Genomic DNA, 27,617 nt, shown 5'->3' on the forward strand with positions numbered 1-27,617 from the left:
TTCACCATGACATTAGCTAAGTAACCAATTCTAATTCCGAGAGTCAGAGTGATCCTCTTTCACTAACAAATAAGGCCCTGAAGCTCCCTTGGTAAGGGGAGGGGTTCTGCAGCACTGAGAGGAGTATGGCAAAGGGCTTGTTCTCAGAAGCCCAGCACACACAAGAGCTTTGGAAGGTTGTATCCCTGCACTCTGGTCTTTGGGTAGTGCCACCTGCTCAGTATCTGTAGTGGTCTGGCTTGAATGGCCCATCTCTCGATAAGCCTAGGTATTTGGCCTGCTTGTCACTCAGCTTCGTCAGCTTCACACACAGTTTATCCAGATGAGCAGCTGCCACAGCTTCATCCAGCTGGAAAACAAAACATTGAGACAAGAATATTAGCAGAACAGACTACTGTTAGTTCAGGAAGTCATGGTCAATAGTGAGAAATGAGTATGTGAAAGCCAACAGCAGCCCCAGGGAGGACTTAGACTGATGCAGATGAGCTCTTTTCCTGCCAACATACCTCACCTGCTTGAGCACAGAGGCATCTGCTTTGAGCGCAGAACTGCATTCAGAGGGATGCTTTTGCAGGAGTCAAATTAAGCTTAAGTGAGACAGACAACTTTGTATAATCAAGCCCATTTCAATCTTATTTACACATTAACATCCATCCAACAAGTAAAGAACAGAGATCAAACTGTTCAGAGATAAGAATATCCAGTCTGGTAGAATGGCAAATCCCCAGTCATGTTTCCACTACAAAGACACCTGGACTACATAGACACCTAGACTGTCATCTTACAATTTTAGGTAAGTTCTAATACTGGAAAAAATGCATCTCCTTTCCAGATATCCCATCTTAGGGGTACATGTATTAAAAAATTCATTCCAGAATCACTAATTAAGCAAGAATGCTAGTATCTATTGGCATTGTCTTCATAAAGAATAAAGCCAAGGTGGGCTGTAGGACATAGGCTTAGAAATGTTGATATATTTTCTTTATCCCAGAGGCATCAGGCAGACATGCAAACTCAAGGGATTGAAAAATGTGTAAAATTACAAGACAGTTAAGTGCTACAGGAGATAGGTGCAGAAGAGTCAGAAAACAAACAGTAAAATGGCAAAATAGCTGCTATGTCAGAGGGGAATGTACAGCCATAAAGGATACCCAAAGACAGAAAAGACAGCACTAAGGAGGGATCAGGTGCTGCTGAGTTACAATACAACAACAAGTTCGACCCCCATTTGTAATTCCTGCAAAATACAAGTAATCATTGCTAAGGAAACAGATAAGGTAAGTCTAAATTCCAGCAGCATGGGAAAGACTGGTGATATTTCCCCCATGCTAGTTAAATAAATGTGAAAGTTAGCAATATATTTGATGGGCAATAAATAAACAGAGCAATGAAGGGCCAGATCTTCAGCTTGTGTGAACCAGCATGTCCTAAAGCATTCAATAACTAGATTTCCCACTCAAAGGGAGTGTGGTAACAAGCAACTACTTTGAAGTAATCCCATTGTAAGGAACCAGGTAAAAAGCTACATCCGTACAGAGTATAATTCACTACATCTCAACCTGCTCATAGTAGAACCGCCAACATCTCTTGAGAACCAACAAAAAGATATACAAGACAAAATTAAAAACATAAGATCAAGTGCTTGAAGAATGTGGAAGCGAACCTTGAAAGCTACCGAACACTACATAGGAGTCAGGAAAACCACAGAAGAAAAAAGCTAACTGGAAGGACTCTGCTTAGAAGTGAAACAAGTATTTAAGCTTAGTAGATTGTCAGAAAAAAAGAGGAGGGTTAAAAATTGAATGCATATCTGGTTGACCAGACTGATATGTGAAGATCTGATACATGCATTTCCTGATTACACCCACTTGAAAAGGAGCTGAGTTCCTGATGTTTCCTAGATCAGGTTCTCAAACTGCAGCAGAGATGAGTTGCTTCACAGCTGCTTTAGCTTGGGGACTTCAAGACTTAGGTAAAAAGGTACACAAATTTACATGAAGGTAAGCCGACGTTCTTACCTTAAAATCAGATAGTTGAGCATAAGGATGGACAGATTTGGTGCCAAGAACATGGACCCAACAGTTTGCCTAGATTGCTGGGAACACACATTGCAGAAATGTGTGCATGTTTGTAATAGCTGATCATCAAGGCAATATTCTTGCAGTCAAAGAAAGCGCAATGTAAGGTACTTGGTAATTCTCAAATTTTACATTTGGACCTCAAAAGCTACTACAAAGAACAAGGAAAGACACTAGCCAGAAAATTATCAGAGAACGCTCTTCTGCCCATCTTTTGTTGGTTCTGACAAGGCAATTGCTTTATTCTTTGAAATTCTATGGAGTGCAGAGGGTGAGTTGTTACATGAGTTCTTACGTTTTTCCAAGAACAAACAACACACAGAGAAGTTTAAAGGGAAGCTGGAGGGAATGTCGTCAGTATTTTTTGAAGCTATTAGGACCAGATTGTGGTAAGCTCTGCTCAGGTGCAAATGGGATCCAGACTCGATCACTCACAGTAGAAGTAATTCCTAGTTTCACTCCAGCTTCAACTCTGCCCCACTAGACTTTGCTGCGGGATAGGCATGTGAAAGCTTGCCGTGAATGCTGACATCCAGCAGAAGGAACAAGTTGGTTGGGAAAAGCTCCTTGACTACCCTGAGGCAGCACAGGGCTTCCCTGCACCTTAGGAAAGAGCCCCAGCTCAAGCCAAAAAGTGACTGATGTTCCCATCGCATGTGACAGACAAGCCCCAGTTCTGCACAGCAGGTTTGCCACAAAAAACAGCTCACTTCAGACTCAGTGTGACCAAAGCCAAGCATTCACTGAGGGACAAAAGCTCCTCACAACAACGTTCAGTAGGAAAATGAACTCAAGCACAAACAAAACAAGTCTACACGATCACATCTGAAGTTGGCTTCCTTACAAGCTTCCATCCTTCTGCTATTCTAACTCACCTTCTTTGGCAGGAAATGGACTCCAACAGAGTATTTGTCACTATTGGTCCACAGCTCGATCTGTGCCAGCACCTGGTTGGTGAAGGAGTTGCTCATAACAAAGCTAGGGTGCCCCATGGCACAGCCCAAGTTGACCAGTCGGCCCTCCGCTAGCAGGATAATATGACGGCCATTCCTCAGCGTATAGCGATCCACCTGGGTGGGAAAAAGCAAGAGTAGTGTGATGTCAGGGTAAAGAGAGCATTTTAAATCATTCAAAGCTTGGTGGGCTTTTTTCTTCACATCAACAATTCAGCAGTGGGCTTGCACCACAGACTTCGATTACAGTTGAGACTCCCCTCCCTCAGTTCCCAGTGTTTGCAAAGCCTGCGGCTATTCTGGACTTCACACAACATGAATCTTAGCCTCTGCTTCATATTTAACCAGTTATCCAGTTCTTCTGGTTCTTCCACATGCATGTTGTCTCAGGCGGCTGTGGTGGGGAGCATAATGCTAGCAGTAAGATGCAGTTCATGTATGCTTAATTGTAACAACCGGTGTGGAGAGACAGGAGAGAAGAGGCAACACCTCTGCATGCACCAGTCCAGAGCCTTTCCGTCTAACACAGGAGCAAGAGCCAGAGTCCTCAGCCTGCTGAAACTGCTCCCCTGTAACTCTTCCCACTTCCATAAGGCCAATGCCTTAGGTATATACATATAATGTACATATATAAACAGCTGTCCTAGCTTCTGGTGTACCCGCTGTTGCTCTCAGGGGGCCAAAGACATGGTCCTCCACTCAGACCAATTTCCAAGCTATGCTGGGGACAACAGGACTCTGCACACAGAATCAAGTCTCAGATGGGCTAAGGAGACAGGTCTTCAGCTATAGGAGAGAGTCCCACACGATCCAGAAGATAATGTCACTTAATATGCGCCTCAACTGTCTGGGCCAGACTGGGCTCCTGCAACACTGAAGTTAACTCTGCTTCTCCTTTCCACCAGTCACTAGCTCTTCTCTCCTCTGCCTTCACCCCTGCAGTACATTACAATGAAACACCCATATGGCCTGTGAATACTGAATATTCTTGTAATTTACCAGATTTATTGCTCACATCACACCAAACACATTGGAGTAGAGCAAACATTTGTAAAGACTTAAAAGATCATCAACAACCAGCTCTGACAAAGGTTAATGCTTTAGACAAGTCCATTTATCTTACAATGTAGTGGCACAGCAACTGTGAAAGACCTGAAAGGGTCTCTCCCCACAGCTGTATTTATACTTTTAGTCTCAGAAGATATTTAATATGAAGCAAAACACACATCATTTTCAGTTTTATTCTTTAAGTTTTGCCCTGTAAGTTAAAAGCCATGTGGGATGAAGCTTTAACCGTAACAATACCATCTTCTGAAAAAACATCTTTGTGTAGGTCCTTAGCAGAGATGTAGAATCATAGAATCGTTTAGGTTGGAAAAGACCTTTAAGATCATCCAGTCCAACCATTAACCTATGCTACCAAGTCCACACTAAACCAATCAAGGGTAGACCAGACTGAACCATGTCCCCGAGTGCCACCTCTGCCTGTTTTTTGAACACTTCCAGGGATGGGGACTCCACCACCTCTCTGGGCAGCCTGTTCCAATGCTTGACTATCCTTTCCATAAAGAATTTTTTCCTAATATCCAACCTAAACCTCCCCTGGCACAGCTTGAGCCCATTTCCTCTCGTCCTATTGCTAACCACATGGGAGAAGATGTAATAAGTAAATCAATAGAAACAATTTTATTAGAACAGCTATTTTGCCTTCAGAGCAGGTCTGTGCCTCCACCTGTCTCCCCCAGCCATGCTTCAATCGCAGCACTACTTTCTACTTCTTGGGTTCATGTAACAGATTATTATGTTTTCAGCACAACATATGCAGACAGTAACCACCTGAAAAAAGAAGCCCTAAATAATTCTTAATTTCCCCTGTCCAAGAGCAGTACAGCAAGTTTGGGTTGGTAAGAATGCTCTCCACTGAGCAGTTGCAGTATTCCTTATGGATGCTGACTGTCCATTGTAGACCACACCAGTGACAGTGCTCAGCCCACCCAAAAAATACCATATCAGCTATCATATGGGAGAAAGTAATGAAACAGAGAAGGAAGCAGCCAGAAAGCAAAACACTAAAAACCCTGAGAACAGCTACAATATTACTTCTATTAAACATTATATTTACAGATTAAAGTACTACAAGGTAGCAGTTAAGTAGCATTTGAGTTTTGAATTCTGAATCGAGTGGTTGAGGTGTCAAAACATTGTATCTACACAACTTGCACCTGGACAGCTGCTGGCTTGTGCATGGAATCCCATACCTTCAGCAATCTGCTGACATGACTCCTTCAATGCACAGGGTAGCGCAGAAAATACCAAGTAATGTCTTTGCACAGAAATAAATACAAAATAGTAGTGGCACCAGCAGAGGCTTAAATCAGCACTGTGGAAACACATCTCATCTATGAGGAGATAAGCAGGCCGATTCACAAGCTCAAGAAATTGCTACAGAAGCAAAATTCTAAGTTATCCAAGCATTAAGTCCATTTCCACACTTACACAAATGCCTCCTCTCTTTCCCCATTGGCATTTAGCCTCCTCTGGACTTTCTGGCTGCTTTGCACTTCCCTCCACACCATGCCAAGCAAATAATTTATTTTCGGAGCCCAAGTTCATTGATCCCAGCCTGACCTTTCCTTCCCCTCTAGAGTTAAGCCTGTGCTATATATCAGTCCTTCACATCAGAACGCGGCTGAGCAGGACTGCAGTGCGACCCCATATGCAAAAGAACCTGCCACCTTTTCAGTAATAAGCCTATTTCCTCCTTAACTGTACTTCGAAAGCAACAGATGCATCAGAATGGCCCAATAAGATGTTTTCCTTTCCCAAGTATTAAACATTTCTTACACCAGCTCACCACTTGTAAAAGGAGACCGAATGGTACTGAGAATTAACATGTTGGACACTTTCACGATTACTCTGTACCTCTAGATGAAGTCTAGCAGCTCTGGTATTAACCCTCTGATCAAGAGACAGATGTCTTCACAGGAGGTTAAAGGTTTTTTTGCTCTTGTCCTATATTCCCTTCTCTGCTACAGGATATAGAAAAAAGCTGCCAGGTCTTAGTAAAAATTTGAATATTTAGAGAGTTAGTGCTTGGTATTATGAAACACAAGATACCCCACCCAGAACATTGGCGTAAAAAAAATACACGTTATTCTAAGAGTAAGTGCAAGGTCTCACACCTTTAACACAGGACTGACCTCCCCTTGACACCCCAAAAGACTAGGGACAACATGACCACAGAAGCGTCCCTTTGATGAATCTGAGCAACGAAACTGAAAAACCAGCAATGGCCTCAATGGCAAACTGATAATTTCCTTCCCAGATTTCAGTGTAAGTGCAATCATATCCATTATTGCAATGACTCATCACTGCTGCCCTGAGAAAGGTCCCAACACATGCAGATGAGTTCCCATGCAGGTAGTAAGGGACAGAAGCTGCAGGATACCTGCTAGGAGTTTGTTTCTAAACCTAAAGTTAATGCATGTCCTGGAAGAGTTAAGCAATTGCAGCAGATTTCTGCTCAATGCCTTTTAATTTGTTTCAAGCATGGAATTTGGGGCTCGAAAGTCACTTTTTGCCTCCCACTCCTGCCTCTCCCCTCTGTGAAACGAGTAAGCTTTTAGGATGTGCATTAGTCCACTCCTGCTCAGTTGCCCAGCCACCATGGCAATCAGGCACAGAGAATGAAAATGAAGAATAATGAAGCTTTTACACAGCAGGACTTGTTCATGTGACACCTGCTCCGCAGGTACCTCCTTACCTTGTCATGCAGGTCTGAAGTGTTTGGGGACAAGAAATCTAAACAGACACAAAATGGAGTATACCACTAGCACAGTGTAGCTACATAAAGCATTAAATACACCAATAACAGAGTCCAACTGGAGATTCAAGCTAGTTAACAGTGCTTCAGATTCACTGCTAGAAGTCAACAAAACCCAAGTACTAACCTGAGTCAGGGACCAGCTTTTATTGGGCTTGGCAATGTACACATCTATAGGCCATCCTCACTGCAGTAAAGCTTCAAACATGTGGAACGGCCACATAAGATCAGATTTACCTCTAGGCACATCCCATCTCCAGTAATAGCCAGTAGATGGGTAAGAAAAAGTACGAGAACAGCCCAAGGGTAAAGTGCTATTTCCCCCCAGTAAATCCTCTCAGCTTCAGCTACCCGTGCATCAAGCTGAGAGAGAGGTGGGCCACTCAGGGCTGTCAGAGACACCTTTCACAAACTTTACCCAATGACTTTTAAGCAAACACACCTGTGGCACCCACAGCACATTGGGCAGCTATTTCCACAGCTTTTGCTCTGTAAACAGGCATCTCCTTTGCATCATTCTGAACATCCTGCTTGCAACAGCAGCGGTGTATCTAACAGACCAGAGAGATTCAGAGCAGGAAGTCGGTCTGCAGCATGAAACCATAGAGATGACCTTGACACTAATTGCATCCTTCTGAAAAAGTAACATGCTGTTTTTAACCAGAAACATGTTGCCGTTTTCCTACCTTGGACTAGACTGCTTCTCATTGCACCTAATACATCTGTAACAGACTAGCTCCTTCAATACAGAGTACATAAATTGACTACTACCTCCGCCAACAGTGACACAATTTTTCATACAGACTTTAAGAGCCACATTGAATGGCCATGTGCAGGTAGTTTGTATTTTACCACATTAACACCCAATTTAGCTTTCAACAATGTCTACTTTTTGAGCAGTCCCATTTATTTTTAAAACCCAAGCTACCAGAAAGCAAGGAGCTAGCTGCAGGCTCCTCTAGGACAAGAGCTGTTGAGCAAGCTCCACACCAAGGTCACAGGCAAGAACAGACTTGAATATAGCGAGAACTTGAGGGTATAACTTCATACCTAGTTGAGCCCACGTGGAGTGTCTCAACAGCAAACAGGACACCAAAAAGACTCTCACAACTGCTTGGTAAGACTTTGATGTGGGTGGCCAGTAAGCCACAAGGGAGTTATGAAAATTGGAAGGGCAGATTGAGATCTACTAAGACATATGCTTGGGTGTGGTGTTTTTAAAAAGGTAGAAAACCTGTCCCAGAATCCTACTATCAGCAAGCACACTCCCTCTTTAAAAAGTAACTAGAAGTCCCATGCCAAGTCAGACAAAGCCTGATTTGCTTTATGTGATGTTCTCCCTCAATGCTGGTGTTACAAAACAGTTTTTAAGTTCATTTTCTCTGCTTTAGGACACATGGCCGAAAAATTGAAATGTTTAGATCCCTATTTTCCTGTGTAGCTACTGCCATAGCTTGAAGTAAATACATGGTGGGAATGCAAGCTGAGCAAGGATAAAACATCCCACCTTGTCTGCCCATGCAGGTTTCTAAAATGAAGCCACTAAGTCTGGAAGAGAAGTCTGAGTTTGGCAAAGCTCCAGACAGGCTTTCCTGAGGCTTCAATCTCCAAGTAAAAAAAAAAAATGCTTTGAAAACAAAGAGGTGTGATTTCTTCCAAACCCTGACAGAATCCCAGAAGACATTTCCTTGAGATTCACTGGCACTGTTTTCAGCTGGGGGCTATCAAAGAAAGGACATTTCCATACCTCAAACATCAAAGCTGACTTCCTGTACAGAACGAACATGATGCATCTAATTGTCTACACAACCACCACAAAGGGGTACGCTCCTGTTTGTCAAAAAAGTAGGAACAAAGAGAAAGATGTATCCATACCAGGAGCCTCTTGCTGTATGCTTGGGCACTGGCTGGAGCCAATTGCTTTAATACCCACACGAGAATATGACATGCAGCTTGTTCCAGGTTAATTGGGGAAGGGCAGAGCAGAATCTCCATTCTGATCAGCCCAGAGCAACACTGGCTTCCAAGAAAGCTAGAAACAACGTACCTGAAGATAAATACCTCCCTTTCTGGAATTAGACACTAAGAGCTATTGCTTCTTTCTAGCAGGAGAGTTTGTGCGAGGGCTGTCTCACCTGAGGTTTAACATTCACTGCCTCTACCGCATTTTCATTCAGCCACTTTGCATCAACTTCCACATCAAAATGGCCAATATTACACACTATGGCATCATCCTTCATCTGCTCAAAGTGCCTGAAAAAGAAAAAGTTATATTAAAAATTAATGCACAAAAAAGATTTCTTCAGCAGCAGAAGAGGCTCTGGTCCATAGCTCTGCTCAAGGAGAAATGAAAAGTGCCTGGCTCACTGACTGCATTTGACTCTCACAAGATGTGCGGGTCTGGTAATCTTCCAGGCACATGAAGTCTACTGGAAAAAACTCTCAAGCTTCTAGGGAAGGACACTTCCCAAGGACAAGAGGTTATTGCAGAGAAAATACTGTCCCAGTATGGAAAGTAAAACTATTTTGTTTAGTTGGTCAAAACAAATACCTGCAGTTATTCTCTTTCCTACACAGAAGAAGTAGTTTTCTTCGTGACTTTAAAGCTTCCAGCAGTTTTACATCTCTAAAGACTAATGGCCTTATCTCCCCCCACTTAATCTGATCTTCCACTACAACATGTACAATCATAATGGCAAAGATAGGAATGGGTTTGTATAGAGTGGAGGGGCTATAAATTGAGATCTAAGAAGCAGTAACAAAAAAACTGCAGGGTAGTTTAGTGAGAACAGGCTAGTTTCAAGTCTGCTGTGTGTACTCACAGATAGAATCACCTTCAACCTTTACCTACCTCCTCTTCTGTTCACATTTATCTGTCCTAACACAGAATTTAACCCTGGTACCCTCGTTCTCCAAAAGTCAGTCTACCCCTCTACACCTTTTGTTTCTCCATCCTTACATGCCGTAAGACAGGAACAATTGCAACGTGGCAACAATCCAACAGAACTGAAAGACCAAAGCCATGATTTCTCACTAAATCAATGCTAAATTCTGATGTCCAGAAATGAGACTGTGTGCCAGCCCTCACTATACCACTGACAAGTTATGACTGTATTTAAAAAAAGTTAACTGTACAGGTATGCTTTCACTAAAGCAAATGGCTAGACCATACCTGCCCTGAACAATGTCAGTGCAGCCGGTGGTGGTAACAAAGATATTGCCTTCTTTGCAGGCCTCCTCCATGGTTGTAACTTCATAACCTGAAAAGAGAAAAAGTTATTCCTCTCCCCCACCACCAGCACTTATTAAAAAGTGGGCTACAATATTACAAGTAGAAAAAGTACAGCAAAGTCTGTGCCACACATGACCTATGGAGGATGCAAGGCAGTGGGCATATTTGTCTTACTAAATACCAGTGTAGTACAAAAATATCTATCCCTCACCTGTTTCCAGTCTGTAGATCTACACATTCAATGTCTTACAACCATAGGTGTAGCACCTGGCACAGCACTCAGACTGGATTCAGGGGTCACGTTTGCACAGGGAAGTGCACCCACAACACCCGCAGCTTCTAGTCAGGTATGACTAGAAATGGGATAAACTGGTACAAGAAGCACAGTTACATGAGGCACCCACAGAAGGAGCACAGCTTCCAGAGCACGCCGTGAGCACAGCTGGAAAGGCAGAGAGCATGGCATTGCTCTCCAAAAACATCTACTGAAGGTAAGGCCTGGTGTTTTACTGTGGAGATATTCTAGTGAAGTCTTAACCCACACCGGAGGTTAAAGTCACACAACTTGAAGATAACAAACCCATTCAAAACCAGGCTTACAGCATTATAAAATGGGGGCCTTACCCCACTATGGTCTCCATATCCTTGACTCCAAACACATCTTCAAGGCCTATTCTAATAAACTCCTTCCCTGACCGTAAGGAAAGAATTCCTGCAGTTGAGCAGTTGAGGTAGAGTTGACTCCAGTTTAACAGGGACAGGGCTGAAACCCCCTGAAGCTTTCTTGGCCAACTATCATTTATTGCTCTACACTGACATGCAGAGACCCCCCCGTCAGATGCATTAATTTCTGCATCTCCTTCAGTTCTCACCTTCCATGGCTGCCTGCAGTGCGTTGATGGGATCAATTTCAGTGATGATGACTCTGGCTCCAAAGCTCCGCAGGGCCTGAGCGCAGCCTTTGCCCACATCGCCATAACCTGCCACGACTGCTACTTTTCCAGCAATCATGACATCTGTAGCACGCTTGATGCCATCAATGAGGGACTCTCTGCAGCCGTAAAGGTTATCAAACTTGCTCTGAGGAAGAAAAGGGAGTAGTTTCAGAATAGATGAAGTCGCTCAAGTAAAAATTCCTTAGAGAAACAAAATGGACTTTCATGAAAGTACTACAAACCAGGAGGCTGACAGTCAGCTAAATACTTTAGCCACAGCGAGGGATGGGAAGAAGAAACTCATTTGATGTTTTTATTTATCCAGTTTCAATCTATATCATTATACCAGATACAGGCTTCAGCACCCCCCTGGTAAGAAGCATTTCATAAATATGTTATGTCTACTGACTAGAGCTTGGGCATGTTAAAAGCTTGTTAGAGGTAACCTGAATTTATCAAGTAAAAGCACAAACAATTCTTGCGTACAGAGGTAGGTCAGAGTTCCTTAACCAGATATTCACCAGTTCTCTGCTGCTGTTTATCAGAGAAGGAACTGAACCAAGTGCCACAGATAGGCAAAAAACCACCAGCAGGGTATCTGGCCAATTGGTTAGCACATATTCTTAACTTTGCAAGACACATGCACCCTGCAGAAGTAGCACATTGCCCACATCAACCATGAGAAATTAGTTCCTGCAGCCCAGGAAGATCAAAATTGCATCTTCCCTCAGGAACAGTTACGCTAACACTGCCAGACCTCAGCACTGCTTAGAAAAATCCAGCAAGTAGCCATTCACAATACTGGTCACTGCAACCAAGAACCCCTGGATTTCATCTCCTAATGCCCCATCGCACAACGTCCTCCTACTGTAACATTAACACATGAGCTTAACAGCCAGACCTCCAAATCAAAATTCCCCTGCTAAGTCAGATGTCAAATAGTACTCCACTTGACCATCTTCCTAAACTCAGAAACACATATTGCTGTACTGATTTTTGTAATGCTCCTCCTTTTTCTCCTTGGGCCCTTTGTTTTGACCTGGAAGATGGGCTGTATAAGCAGATTTGATTATCTGAAAAGTTACAGAAGCCAAGAATTAAAAAAAATCTGGCTACCAAAGTTGTGCTATGCTTCCCAAGGCAGGGGTATAAAGAACTCACCATTCACAGTAAAATTCTGGTCTCAAAGCCTGACCTGTGCTTTCTACAGCCTTAGATCACCAATCATTCTTGCTTTCACTTAACACAGGTAGCCCTCCGTCTGCTATAAGCAATCTTAAGACTGCATACCTAGATGTGAGTAGGGGCACTGATCGTTCAAATGGGACCCACCTTGCAGCTATGGCTGGTGCCATCTAGCACGTGCAAGATGTTACAATTTGGTTTTCAGTCTACAGCTTACAACTAATTTTTTTTTATAATAAAAAAATGCAAAGTCCACATATAAAAGTGTTGCAGCTATGACTCCAATGCATTATCTGAGCAAGTTACGAGGTACAGTGGCATATCACTCCCAGCCTCAGAAGCTGGCCGAGGACTAATGTGTAAGAAGTTATACTTCAGATCCAGAAGTTCCTGACTCAGTGCCTGTAAGTCTTATCACAGGCACATTTGGCATTAATATTTCAGAAAATTTATGTTACCAGTCCTTCAAATTCCAAAGCTAGTGCCAGTTCATAATCCTCTCCTAGTCCTCCAGCAGATTTTCCTTGCAGTATAAGCCTTCTTATGGAGGAAAACAGCATGGTCAGATTTGATTCCTCATCACCAAATCCCCCAATTGCAATCAAGGCCTTCCAGACGCCTGTGCATTCCCATGCAGGCAAGGGAGCAGAGTGCCAGACGCAGACATCTGTCCCCCCAAAAAATACATTTGAGTGGCAGTAGGGAAGAACAGAACTGGATGGATGCTGCCTGCCTTCTCTCTCCAAATACTAGTATAGGAACCTGGCACCAAGCGAAAATATCAAACTGGGAGAGCAGAATTTGTCAGCTCAGTTGCATGTCTTCCTGGAGATCTGTAACTGTGGTTAGTACAAATCTTTTACTACATGAATACCGAACAGTACTTGAAAATAAGCACTTTCTTGGCACCAAAGTGAGCTCAACCCAAATCCACTCAAGAGGCTTATTTAGAAACATCTGAATTCCAAATCTGCTAAACAGTATTAATAGCTATTACACAGGAGGCACAAATCTAGGTGAAAAGGATGCAGAGAAACAAGCTTCTTCCAAGATCAACTGGATTCCGGCCCACTAGCTATGAAATAAAATGCCAGATGCATCTTTGTGAGCAGAAAGGAAGATACTCTTCAGATAGCAAACTGCAGAGAAAGCAGACCAAACAGTGAGAACTGCCATACCCAATAGGATAATCTTAGTATGGTAACTTGAAATAGATTTAGCAACCAGATTTAAACACACATCTAGATGCATAAACCTTAAGTACACCTGAAATTCCCACTATAATTCATCTGCATCCAAAAAGCACCAGCACCCTTCTCCCTCATCCCTCATTTCACCAGGCTTTGTCTCGGGAAGCAGTAATACAGCCAAGCAAGGAATAAATACCTCCTGCCCTATCCTTTGCAACTGCTGCTTGCAGAGGTACCTTGTCAGATCAACTGACCTTTACCAGTCACAAGCCCATGTAGGTCACACTCTTTTTTCTCTTTTCCAGCTGGTACCTGCCACCTACCCATGGGCTTTAAGCTACTTAGAGTGAGGACATGCCCCTTGCCACAGGAACTGACTGTACCCCAGGAGCCACGATTTCCAAAGGTGTTTTCACATTATTAAAATGCAGAAGAATGCATGTCCTTATATACAAAAAAAGCCCTTGATGTTCTGAAAACAGGGTGTTTACAATGGCATGTCCCATTAGAGACATCATGGGCTCACTTCAAGGATATGGTGAAAATCTGTTCAGTACCAGGTCAAGAATAGCTCGGCAAGAGAAGGAATACTTGCATGGGAACGACAACATCCCAACACCAAACTGGTCAGCAGAACATAGCAGAAAGGCTCTAGCTGCATTACCTTGGTGACGGAGTCGTTAACATTGATAGCTGGCACTTTTAGGGTCCCATTGGCCTTCATCTTGTACAGGTTGTGAACTCCAGTGGTTGTCTCTTCTGAAATACCTCTAATTCCTGTGGGGGGAGTAAAAGGCTTCACCTTAGTTGGAGTTAACACTGCTGCAGACCAACATATCCAGGTGCTGGGAGCATCTTCCAGAGGCCTAAGTTAAACAAACCCTTTGCAGGAAGCAGGGAATAGATGAAAACCCTCATTTGGATCCTCAAACAGTAGTTTGAAACTTCAAACCAGTTTCTTCCCCCACAAGGCAATTAAAAGACGAGGACAAAATATTCTGTGGAAAAATGGGAGGGACCAGCTCTGGACCAGGGAATCAAGACAGACACCACTCATCTATTTTCTCACAAAATGATCAAAAAAAACTCTTCTGCAAAAAGGGCAAGATGTTCACCTCATGATGTTGCTAAAGCCTAGTCCATTCTTGCAAGGTGGCTTGAAAGGAGATGATACCTAGGCAACCACTAAAGCACTTGGATCAACTGAAAAAAGTGAAAAAGTCAAATACACCATTCACCATTCCCAATCCTCCTGTTGTAATCAACTTCAGCTCTGATTAAACAGCCGACACCCCTCCCCCAAATCTGCATACTAGCTACATGAAACTTCAGCACAATCAAAAAACATTATTTCAAATATATCCTTCTTTGAAAACAGTCCAAGAGGCAGAAACCAGAGACAAAGGACTGTCTAGAAACACCAACATCATATAATGGACTAAGATCCTGATAACATGGCAACTGTCACGGGGTTGGCCTTGCTCCACATTACTCCAAGAAGCCAAAGCTGCAAAGGCACCCCCTGCTTTGAGGGCCCTGACTCGTTGTGGACCTTTTGACAGCAGCCAGTTTGCTCAGAAATGGCATCACTGCACATGACTCCTGGATATCTCTCATCTCTAAAGTCTCAATAGTCTCATTATATATAAGCTGTCCAGTTGCTACACTGGGCAACACCCTGAATACTTAGAAAGCCTCTCTGCACAAAAAGGTACACAATTTATGACAATCAGAATAAATCTGAAACTAAACTATCCGATCTGGCTGAATTTCCACTGTACAGTAATTATGTTTGTTCTTTAACGACCAGAGGCATACTGCAAGACAATTATTTTGTTGAAGTATGAACTATTGGGGGGAAAATAGAGATATTCTGCTAAATCAGGCTGAAAACACCAACACAAGCAACATCTCTATAATGAGATCTATGTGGCACTTGGAGCTAATTCAGATTCACAAGAAAAGAGAACACATGAAAAGGATGAATACGAAGTTCTATGGACACCAGAGATTTATGCAGAAAAGATATTGCCCCTCCAGGCAACTGACCTCTCACACTGACCTCAGAATAAAATTGAAAGGATGCTCATAAGAAAAATAATTTTACAGTCATTTTGACAGAAAAATTCGGAGAAATAAACAACATTCATAAATTGTTCTGTTCAGGCCCTTTTACGGATGAAGTGGGTGACAGCCCAGGTTATCCTATGTGAGTGCACATGAACAGACAGAAATACGGCTCCTTTTCATGTCATTTTTCTTAATTCCTCCCCCTCACTGTATAACATATAATCACTCCCAATTCCAACATACATTCTTTTATCCACACTCTATCCACAGCCCCCCTGGTGTTTCAAAGAGCTGAGCACTAACCTTCCTATTTCACAAATAGCAAAAGCAGAGGGGCCAAAGGACCAGGCCAAGATCACCAGCAACGGCAGGGCTCCTCAACCACAGCCCGCACACATCCTCAACAGCCAATATTACTTTAGGGATGGGCAAGTAGGAACCAACAGCAATAACCCCCAGCAAAATCCAAAAGAATTATTTATGCAGTCTGTTAATTCTGGGTATCAGAAGAGAGGTGTCCAAGTGTCACTACCTCCTCAGCCACCAAGACCTACAAGAAGTTCCCTAGCAGGCTACAGGAGCACAGCTCTTGGGAGAAGGCAGGCCAGTGCTTTGCCCCAACCCTTTGGGTTTCATCTGCCCAGCTGGAACAAGAGCCATGGTGACAGCCACCGGGAACCCACAGGCTCAGGTCACACCCTCCCAAGGGGGTGCATGAAAGGGAGGAAAGGGGAATCCCAGATTTGTACCAGAGCTCAATTAAGTGACAAAGCATAAAGCTTGTTAAAGTCATCTTCAAAGCTCACGGCTTAAGCTCTCAGGAAGCACGGCTCGCTGTGTCTCCCCCCAGCCCACATCCAGGATACACATGCCCCCGGCCTGAGGTCTTCCCCCTTCCAAATCGGGGGGCCTGTGGCAGCCCCCCGCGCTCCATGGCACAGCACCACCCCCTGGCATCACCACCCCCTGTGAACCTCCCACTCGCACCCTGTGCACGGAGACCCCACTATGACCCCCTCCATGAACCCCTCCAGCCAGGTCAGCAGCACACAGGTGCCGATTCTGGGTCAAACCCATCCCTACTGCTTAGAAAAGCTGAGAACTGATCTAAGCCTAGATGAGCAACACAAGCCAAGGACACAGACAACTTCGGCTGAAGTCTCCAAGTGCGATTCAAAGTGGTTTTCAAACCAGAATTTGTACAAATGTCTGAACAGACTCTAAGAAGAGCCATCATATCTCCCTTTCTCTTCCCAGACCACCAGGCAGAAGCACCGGCACCCTTGTGTCACACAAAGGAAGCAAGACAAACAACACTAGAAGGCAATAGAGCTTGATTAGGCCGATTTGTCCCCATGGAGGTCTGTCTGACCACGGACCTCACACAGAGCTTGCGGTAACTACGCTCCCCACATGGTTACCTGCAGAGAGAACGAGTTCAGGCTTTAGCATATTTAGGGCTTGCTTGGACAGGACAGGACAGTTCAAAGAACATTGCCTGGTGCACAGTGAAATATAGCACCTGTGGTAAGACACCCAAAAGTATCAGTTTTCCAGTGCAACTGCCTAGATCAAGTATAGTCATACCCTTGTGAAGGAAACCCTTGAGGGCCGGAGCCCCTCTGCTGCGAGGCCGGGCTGGGGGAGCTGGGGGTGTTCAGCCTGGAGAGGAGAAGGCTGCGGGGAGACCTGAGTGCGGCCTGGCAGCGCTGAAAGGGGCCTGCAGGAAAGACGGGGACAGGCTTTTTAGCAAGGCCTGTTGTGACAGGACAAGGAGTAATGGATTTAAACTAAAGAAGAATAGATTTAGACTGGACATAAGGAAGAAATTGTTTACAGTGAGGGTGGCAAGGCACTGGCAGAGGTTGCCCAGAGAGGCGGTGGAGGCCCCATCCCCAGAACCATCCCAGGCCAGGTTGGACGGGGCTCTGAGCACCCTGCTCTGGTTAAAGCTGTCCCTGCTCGCTGCAGGGGTTGGGCTGGATGAGCTCTAAAGATCCCTTCCCACCCCAAGCGTTCTATGATTCTATGAAATCTGGGGGCAGTCAGGGCAGAAACCTCCAGTTCAAACCTGCCCTCTCTCTTCTGGTCTATCTGGCAACTAAGAGACACACTTGTCATCCTTCAAAAGCTCTCCAGGCTGACATTTCTAAGCTTAGCAGATTGTCTTTAAAATGGCACTAAGCGAACCTCGCATCATGGACACCAGCAGCTTCCCTTCCCTGAAGGCCACCTGCCTGCTGCCCCCAGGTGACATTTACAGCTGGTCTAAACTACTTTGCAACTCTGCTAAAAGCAGCACTGCCTACCCCACCCAATTTCAATGCCTGAGTGACTGGAGAACAGGGAAGTGCCTACAGCAAGGAAAAGGTTGAATTAAATTGAAAAAGCCTTGCTAAACACTCAGACCTGCTTTGCTCCCCTGTATTTCTTACCTGACCAATGAGCAATCCGCATCAATGGACCACAAGTGATCCCATCTTCTCCATCCTTCCTCAACAGGAGTTCTGCACAGATGCCAGAGACCTCCCTCACACAAGTTCAGATGACTTTCTCCTTTGTTCAGTTCTAGTTTTCCCCCTCCTACCTTTATTTATCTTGGGTTTAAGGGCATTTAGTTTAGTGGAATAAGTCAGCAGTACAAAGACCATTCTGCCTGCTAAGAGCGGTTGTGATTAGGGAGAGGGGAAGCTTGCTGAGTATTTCCACACAGCTATTTAACACATCTCCTAGTTGAAGTAGATTTGAATGAGCCCCACTTCCAACTGTTAGTTGCACACCAAGACTAAACTAACATCTGTTTAAGTTAGAAGCAGGTGAAGCATGGAGGACAGAATTAGCAATTAGCCCAGGAAACTTATCCAGTCTTTAAATGGTAAATGGCACTTCCAGATGCTGCATGCTGAAGTGTCTCCAGTCTCACAATCCAGTCTTTCCATACTGTGCAGGCTCTGCTAATGTTACCCTTGTCCTGCCTCTCCCCCAAAGAGGAGAAATATCACCACAAGCCCTTAGGATATATTAGCCTCTATTATCTTCAAGATACAGAAAACCAGATGCTACACAGCTTCATTTAAGCAGTCTGCAGCAAAGGGCTAAGTGCAGAGCTCAGTTAAATGAGATCAAGACTCTACGTGGTATGTCCCATTCTGGAAGTTTTGCTGTTTCCCAGGAGCAATGGACTGGAAGGCAAAACAGATCAAGTCCTGTCACCCTCCACAGAGGGTCTTCATTAGTTCACTGAACTGCTGCAAGGAGGCTTTTCAACTACAGTCAGCGCAGGTAGCGCACACATTTTGGCAGGGGAAATGTTGACAGGTATGACATCCTGCCTAGACTCTTCAAAAACGCAGTGGAAGAGCCATTCCTATGAATTTAGGAAGCAACCCCAGGCAGCAGGGATGTTTTTTATCAATGGCAGACTAGAGATGGATGCCAAGAGAGAAGACAGTTCAACAGCCATCACCCTATTGCACCATACTATACCAGCCCCTTCCACACCAGGAGCACAAGACAAGTAAGAGGGAGCAAAGGGCTGGAGGGGAGAAAGAAGCAGACAGCAGGAGGGCTGGACATGTGAAAGGTACTCAGCACAAGGACCCCCAGGAGCAGGGACACCAAGTGAGGTGTGGCACATGCATGGCAGGGAAACAACCCTGCAAAACAAGGACTATGGACATGGAAAATGCATTTGTTGGCCTCTGACAATGCCAGAAAAACAGGGAGGCATGATCAATTGTGGTATTCCTTGGCATCAAATGGCAGGAAAGCAAGAGGTCACGAACATCAGACAGAGGCAATCTAGGAAGCAAGAGACCTTTGACAGAAGAGAGGGGATTCCAGCATGGCTGAGCAGACACCAATGAAAACCTCTCATTACAGTTTAAATAACACAAAGGTGTTGACTGTTGGATTACTAATGACATCAGGTTGAGGATGAAGGAGAAAGCAAGGCCTGTCACACAGAAGTTTCCTCTCTTCCTTTGCACCTACCTGCACGAGCACATGGATGGGGAGCAGCCCCAGACTCCTCCCCTCATACAGCCCTATCCATGACCTGCCACCTTCAGATTTTTTTCCCCATAGCTTCCTCTCAAAGCAGGGTACGAGTCAGAGGAGAGCTGATCCAGCAGGCTTCGACAGCAACCTCACCTCTATGGACCAAGAATGAACATCAGCACAGCCCACTGTATCAGTTTAGTTTCCACCCCATATCACCATCTGATTTTCTTCACATCCCAGATCAAACATGCCCTTTAGCAACGCTGGGCATCTGTGGCTTGCAGCAGCACAGATGATGGACACTGGCAGAGCTAAGGAGAATCTGTCGTATTGCCAGGCACAGATCAGCCTGCTACTGCAGGTCATGTCAAATGCCCTTCAGATAAATCTTTTTACATGCACTAGCAACATCACACTGATCCATTTTCAGTTTTACTAACTTACACTGAAGGTAATAAGTCAACAAAGCAAGAGCCCCAACCCTGACTCCATCAGCATCTCCACTGACAAACTGGATGAATTAATGCCTTGTAGTTTATATAAGGTAGAAAACTGTTCCCTTTCCAAGAAAGGCTACAGGTTGTCATGACTTCATCCAGAGGAGCACTAAGACAATGGGGAAGAAAAAGCATTAATGTTAAAAATATTAATTGCAAGTAGACATCAAGCAATTCTAAAGCACAGCCCATTTCTAGGAAGCTTTTAGCAAGGCAGTAGTACCACTGGTCATTCTCAGGTGATGGGCACTGTGAAGGATGGCCAGAAGGACAGGTCACTGTAGCTTATATACTACAGAGCAGAGATGGAAACAGCTCCTGCAGGTAAGAGACTCATTCATAGCCTGTTTGCACATGCCTGTCCCTCTTCCCCCACCCCTTTTACACAAGCAGGAAATTGCCACAGAAACAGACTGCCTAAACAGCCTCCCAAGCAGAACTGTGCCTGACAAAACAAAACACAAGTCACCTTTCAAGAGCTGTGGGTATTTGGTATGAACGAGGTTGGTAAGATCTCCACCATCATCCAAAATCATGTTGAGGGGCTGCCCGTCCTTGAAGTACAGGGTCTGCTCAATGCACCACAAATATTCCTCATCAGTCTCCCCTTTCCAGGCAAACACTACACAGGAATAAACACACACAGTTAGCCAGTTTCTTACTCAGCATGTAGCAAAGCAGCCAAAGGAAGATTTCATCAGCAGATTATTCTGGTAGCAGAGCCGACAGACAGATGATTATCTGTACCTGCAGGCCAAAAAAAGACATTTGCATTGAAAAAAAGATCTCAGAATGAGCAGAAGTGAAATCACTTTGCCTTCAGTTCCAGGCCATGAACTTGGTCAAAATTTTGAAGCTTCACCGCTCTCCTTACTCTTCTTCCATGTTAAGAGGGAGCAGGCAAAGCAAACTAAAGCAGACTCACATCCACAACGCCCCACTTGCTCCCCTAATACACCCTACATTACCAGGAATTAGAAATAGCCACTGGATATACCGATACAGACAAATGAAAACACAACTACAGCATTTTCTAGCACAGCAGAAAAGAGGGACTAGACTTCAGCATGAGCACCAGACTACAAACTCTTCAGAAACTTTGAGTTTAAATTCCAGTCTCTAGCACAGCACTAAAATCCAAGCTGCTGTGCCTTGTCTGCTCTTATTAGGGCATATTTCTTTATCAAGACAACTACCACAAGCAACATGCTGCAACCACTAGCATGTTGTATCTAGCAGTATTTTTGCCTTTCCAGGCATTTGTACTGGCTTCATGCTATACTTAAGCCCCAGCAGTACTCAGCCATTCAAACATATATTAGGCACATGATTTACATACCCCAACATTTGGCTAAATTGTCATGTTTTTACTGTTTACACAGAAAAGTAACTCTTGAGCCATGAAGAGCCAATCGTGCAATTGCCCCTTCTGAAGATATGTGCATCAGTATCTCATACTGTGTCCAAAGGATCAGCATTCCTCCAAGGTCTCGTAAATACAGTATGTGAATTGCAATATTAACAAAAAAGCAAGTTCCACAAAACAAGGATACCAAGGGGCAGAGGTCAAAAACTTAGACAAATGCTCCACCTGTAAACTGCTCTTCAGCTGAGTTTTGGGTGTTGAGAGCAGTGAGGAAGGCAACATCCTAACATCAGATCTAGAGAGTCCCGCCCGGTCCTTTGACATCACATGCCAGAGACAGGCAGAGGAGGTGATGCCTGCAGCTAGCAATGTCAAAGGAGCTGAAGGGACCATTTCCTTTGTTACCTTAGAATGGAACACAGCTGGGGAAAGACTCATGGCAATAGCTAATTATAACAGAAATGAAAGACACCTCCCAAAGCAAAGAACCAGGCTGCCAGAAATCGGATGTGGCCTCTGCCACCATCCGGGCTCAGGCTGTGCAGTTCCCTGCACAGAGCCATGAGGGCTGTATGTCCTTAAGCTGGGTAACACAGCAGACAGCTTAACATATTCATACTGATCTGCAAGGAACTGCTTTTTATTTGAAGGTGAGAGTAACAAACAGCAGCATCCTGATAAACCGCTTCAAGGATATTGGGCAGCACCACAGCTGGCCTAGCTCTAGCCTTAAAATATGTTGAGTATTGACCCTGTCACTGTAACAGGGCACACTGCAGTTAACATCCCTTCCCTAACACCTATTTAGCACCAAGCTTGCTGGAAAGCACCAGACACCTCCATCTACACACACTAACACACCAATCCATTTAATTACCCAGCCCATTCCATCATCTTAATGACCAGGCTTAAAGCTGGTAACCTACAGCCAGGCTCTTTCCCAGCCTAACACCAGCCATTGTCAGGAATGCCATGCATAGTCGAGGCAACACAGCTTGAAGCAAATGTCCTGTTTTGTAACAATCACTGCTTTTGATGGGCTACTTCTATCCTGAAGCTTGTTCAGAAGAGCTTGATTTAGCTAGAACAGGCAGTACACCCCAACTCAGCGCCAAATTAGAATGTGGAAAACTTACCAGGGATACCAGCTTTTGCAATAGCAGCTGCAGCGTGATCCTGAGTGGAGAAAATGTTGCAGCTTGACCATTGTACCTGGAAAACAACCCAAGTTTTGTTTGCTGAACAAAGTTCTGAGATATCGGGCACTTTTTTCCAGACATGGGAGTTAAAAAGGGAGCAAGAGCAGAAAGGCCTATTAGTGCAGATTCCTGCCTTTCTCAGCAGCTCTGCGAAGTTAGGGTGAAAACTAAGTATCTGACCAGGCCAGGGAAAATAGCGTCACTTTGGGAGAGAATGTAATGGAGCTTTAGCTGTGCCACATATTCAGCCATCTCCTCACTCACGAGAGCTTCTGCCAGACAGCCAGAGCACACATTCAGCTATAGATCTTCAGGAAGTGCACAGTAGGGTGGGTTTAGAAAGTTTTGGTCAATAAAGTTCAGATTTTCAGAACAGCCACATAGCAAGTGTCCACTGAGGGATATGGACATGCAGCAACACACCTGCTGGCACTCAGAAGAGTCAGAATTGCAGCTGAAATGCTACACTCGATCAACAGGTATTCTCCAAGATTATGCTCAGCCAACTCCCACTCTGTGCTCCAATCATGGAAGCTTTTCCAGCTGAGCTAAGCGTTTTCCACACAGATTCCATAACTAGGCTCAGGCACCTAGAAAAGCAACAGCATGTTGCTGAGTTCCATTGAAAATTATCGGCACGCCTACTGCAGCTCCCCAGCAGGCACAGAAACCACCACATCCCAGAGCCACACCAAGTCTCACTCTGCTCCCTACAGGGCTGACTAGCAGGTATTTGCATGCCTATAGGTAAGAGACCTTGAGGAGAGAGGGCAATAAGGCATAATCCTTCAGCCTGTTTTCAGATACTTATCCCACTTTATCAAGTATCAACACTTCAAAGTAAGAGCTGCAGTAGGAAGCACCTCATCTGAGCCTACACAACCTGTCAGAGAAAACACACCTGGAGACTAAATTCATAGAATCATAAAATCATTTAGGTTGGAACAGACCTTTAAGATCAAGTCCACCCATTAACCTAACACTACCAAGTCCACCACTAAACCAATTAAAGGTAGAGTAATAATTAATTTCATGTTTCCTGGCTTGGTGGCTGGATTATTTTTAATGAAAGTAAAAGTAGCATAGAATCATTTGTGACCTTCAGCACAGCACCTCCTCACCTGGGTTTTTCTAAGCTCCCTCCGTATCAGTACAGACAACATCAGGAGGTGTCATGAAATTCAAAGTACACCAAATACCTATTGTTTACACTTCAAGCACTTGATACAAGACATAGGCCACTTCAACTCTGCATCCTCAGGTCTGTAACACCAGTTTGTGATAATGGCATAGACACTAGAATACCTGGCATACCTGATGGGCTCAGAGCCTAATCTTTACATCACTGGTTATGAAGAGGATGCATTTTTATTACAATTTCAGAACTCATACTGAGGCACAGAGTATTTATTCTATCTTTGTTAACCTAGCCAAAAAAAAGGGATGCCAAGATTACTACGCTGCAGTGAACTACATTCCCATTATGTAGGGTATGGTTTCATCAGAGTTTCGCTCCTCCCTCGCAGGCACCCAAGTTCTGGCAGAACAGATGAACCAGGGCTGAATCCAAACTCAAGTCAAAGTCTAAACTACCGTGCAGGTATCAGGACAAGGAAGAAGCCAACACAACAGCACACATATAAAGGCACAACCGTAACTTACGCTTAGAGGAACCAAATCTCTGCAGGTACCTCCTTGAATGACTTGGATGAATGCCACACAACACTGATTTGGGGTTGTGCTCAGACTAGAGCAGCTTGGCAATGTTTAAATAAGCACAGAGGTGCTGCCCAGGCCAGCCATACTGGGATACAGCAACCAACAGGAGCAGCAAGGAGGTTCCCAAATTTCAGTGGCTACTGCTTTCTTTTAACTCCTGTGGAGGGACAAGAGTTTCGTACACAGAGTAGCTGGAATGAAGCCAGGACTGTACCTCCACAGCAAAGCTCTCCTTCAGCACTGCACCATTTGCAACCATGGAACAGCTCTGAACAGGCTGAAGAACACCTGCACAACAGCACATACCTTGCCCAGGCTGACCTGGCATGCTGTCTAGACCTATTCCCTCCACTTTTTGAGGAAATACCTTAGCTGCTACAGAGAGATTCCCCCTCTCCCAGGAGGGAGATCTTTTGACCAGCATGACACTGCTCAATTCTTTTAACTCTTCCCAGGGAGGGATCCCATACACCTCCGGGCAGCCTGAGTTCAGGCAGCTAAACTTCAGGAAGAAGGAATTTCACATCACATACATAATTAATGTAATCCGTCATCAAGTTCCAGTCAGCTCCCTGCTCAGCACACAAGCTATGTGGATTGTACTCAGATGCCCGGCTCTCCTCATGCCCTGCACAGCGAACACTCAGCTGTGATGTCTGGACTTCATTCAGCAAGCCAGGCAGAGGACACAATGCAGTAAATGGCTTATAAGTACCCCAGCCTTTAATATGGACCAGGGTAACTGGTCCATAGTCACACAACAAATTCAAAGCCAGCGGAGCTCCCAGCCCTCGACCACTGAAGCACACTGCCTCCCTGTTGTTTTCCTGCACAGCTCAAGGGCCAGCATGAGCTCTCAGAAAGCTTCATTAGTTTTTGCTGACTCTACCAGGGCATGATGTGGTTCTTAATAGAGGCTAATCTGTGCTGGAGGCAGTCACTAGAGCTTCAGCATTACCAGCAACAGCAGTGCATGCCCGAGCACAACACAATTGCGTGGGAGCAGCTTTCAGCACCGCTGCTCAGTGCACTGTACACACAGCTGACGGAGCTGCTGAAGCCAACGACCCAGCCCAAAATGGGCACTTGTGAAGACGCAGCTTGCCCAGAGGGAAGACACATACCACATCCCAGAGGTGCATGCAGTACAGGTGACAAGCTTTTTGCTTAAGGAGAGAAGACATAATCCATCCACCTGGAGACTGCAGCACGGTCTCTTCCAAAAAGTACAGATATTTGCCAGGATCCCCCAAGGTAGTTACAGAAGCAGTGCCCAAGGCAGAGCATTACCCAAGAGCACACTGAAGGAGAAACTCAGAGACACTTTACCTCAGCTCCCAGCTCTATAAGGGTCTCTATGAGAACTGCTGTCTGCACAGTCATGTGAAGGCAACCAGCAATACGTGCACCTTTCAGCGGCTTTGATGCAGCGTACATCTCCCGCATCTTCATCAGCCCTGGCATCTCATTCTCCGCAATCTCAATGGCCTTGCGACCCCAGTCTGCAAGGCTGATGTCAGCTGCAAGAGAAGGACAGGGTGTCAGAGTTTCAATAGCTGAGACGTTGGTATCTGTCCACACACTTGTGGATAGGCATCGGCTGCAACAGCTGAACTGAACACCCAGCAACAGCTGGGAGAGAGAGTTGGGGGAAAACCAGACCCTATTCCAGTTACTCCCTGCTTTTTTACTATGGCACAGAGGCTTTCAAACAAGTTTAGACCAAACCTAACAGCCCCTCTGAAAAAAGTGTGCTCCTGTACGAGCACATTAATCAACTGCGATCTAGCGTGCAGACATCCCGAGGCCCATTAATTCAGTAAGGCCCAGCCTTGAGCACTCCTCCTTACAGATACTGCCCAAGGGCCTGACACTTCTATGTAGATTTACTTCCACACTATTCAGACTTGCACGGAGGGGACTGCCTGTATGGCAATAGCTTCCCCACATGAGAACACACACAGCACGCTCCCTGCCAAGTGCACCAGGGGCTGAGCCCAGCCCAGCTCCCCCTCTTAAAAGCTAAGCCGCAGGCTTCCTACCCCCCTGCATCCACAAAGATGATTTTCAAGGCACCATAACTACCTCAGCTACAAGTCCACTTCTGCCTTTGTAAAAGGGATCTATAGTAGAAGAGTTCAGCAAAAACTGAACAAGGGAGACTTCCAACAGGGTAGCTTGGAGTAGAAAATACTGCACTCCCCATGGATGTCTGACCCTAGCCTCAAAAAGGCAAGGGCCAAAGAGCTAATGCCCAGGCGCAGCATTTTGTGGCACTGGCCAACACCAAGCATCCCTCTGACCGGGCGAGCTCTTTCAGAGGAGATTTCAGAAGCTTACCGTTTCACTTCAGAACGTGGCGAGATACTTTTCTTACACCTACCTAGAGAACGCAGGCTGTGTAAAGCACATGTAAACACTAGGACCTCGGAGTCAGCCTGCCGCGTTGACTACAGACAAGCTAATTGCATTTTGCTCCAGAATGAAGCCTAGGGGCCACTGAAGCGATTGCGTGCGAGTTAGCCGACGGGTGCACAGCCCTTACACCAACGGGGACTGAAAAAAGCCCAGGCAATGGAAGGACCATGGAAACAACTGTATCAGGAGGGGAAGGGTATTGAATCTTACCCGTCCTAAGGGCTCGGTAGTTTTACCAGGGCTGCTTAAAAATATATCCTGTAGTATGTTAGGTTCATAGCCTCCAAGGGTAATTATTTATGAATCTGAGCCTCACAGAGTTCTCTTTGAACTTAGCCTTCAAAGAACAGACAACTCTCTATAAAAACTAGATTTTTTTTTTTTTTTTTGGTGGAGTTTCAGGTCTACAGGAATACCCGCCAAAATCTTTAGGGGGAACGCGTAACACAGGTCCTAGATTTACAGACACTTTCACATTCGGAGCGAAAGCCTGGCCTCAGCGAAGGGCTTCGGAGAGCAGCCGGGTCTGGGGACGGGGCAGCCGGGCTCGCCCACGCCGAGGGCTCCGGGGCTGGAAAGCGGCGAAATCGCGGGCGGGACCCCCGCCCCAGCAGCTTGGGCGAGCTGGCGCAGCCCCCCGAGAGGCCCCGTTCTTCGTTCTCCGCGGCTCTTTGAGCAGCACGGGTGCCCTCGCAGCCCTGCCCCGCAGCGCAGAGCGGGGTTTGCGGCTCGCCTTGCCCTCCCTGCCCGCCCGGCAGCTGCCATCTTCATCCGGCCGCGGCCCCGCAGCCCCCGCTCCGCTCCGCCACCGCGGGGTTTGCCCGGCACGGCCGCGGCCCGGGCCCGCAACCCCGCCTGCGCCGGGGAGCCGCCGGAGCCCCGCGGAGGCGGGCCGGGCCCCGCACTCACCCACTTTGTAGGGCAGCCTGTCCGACATGCTGGCGGCGGCC

General features: G+C 45.5%; 1 protein-coding gene across 1 annotated transcript; it reads right to left on the reverse strand.

The window, feature by feature from the left end:
- Positions 1-27,604, reverse strand: AHCY (adenosylhomocysteinase). Its single transcript, XM_075720975.1, has 10 exons — positions 27,577-27,604; positions 25,579-25,769; positions 22,468-22,543; positions 20,435-20,587; positions 14,061-14,173; positions 10,959-11,166; positions 10,027-10,114; positions 8,990-9,107; positions 2,954-3,148; positions 1-349 (listed from the first exon to the last, which is right to left on the reverse strand). Exons 1-10 carry the CDS (start codon positions 27,602-27,604, stop codon positions 218-220), a joined length of 1,302 nt encoding a protein of 433 aa, XP_075577090.1. The 3' UTR covers positions 1-217.
- Positions 27,605-27,617: the final 13 nt, after the last annotated feature.

Source organism: Pelecanus crispus, chromosome 14 (assembly GCF_030463565.1).
Source record: "Pelecanus crispus isolate bPelCri1 chromosome 14, bPelCri1.pri, whole genome shotgun sequence".
NCBI classification, from domain to species: Eukaryota; Metazoa; Chordata; class Aves; order Pelecaniformes; family Pelecanidae; genus Pelecanus; species Pelecanus crispus.

Coding starts and splice junctions, on each gene's coding strand:
- AHCY (XM_075720975.1), bottom strand. CDS start 27,604: ATGTCGGACAGGCTGCCCTACAAAGTGG. Junction 11,167..14,060: donor TTAACGACTCCGTCACCAAG/GTAATGCAGCTA, acceptor TTTCTTCCTCAG/AGCAAGTTTGATAACCTTTA. Junction 10,115..10,958: donor ACTGCAGGCAGCCATGGAAG/GTGAGAACTGAA, acceptor TTCTCTTTTCAG/GTTATGAAGTTACAACCATG.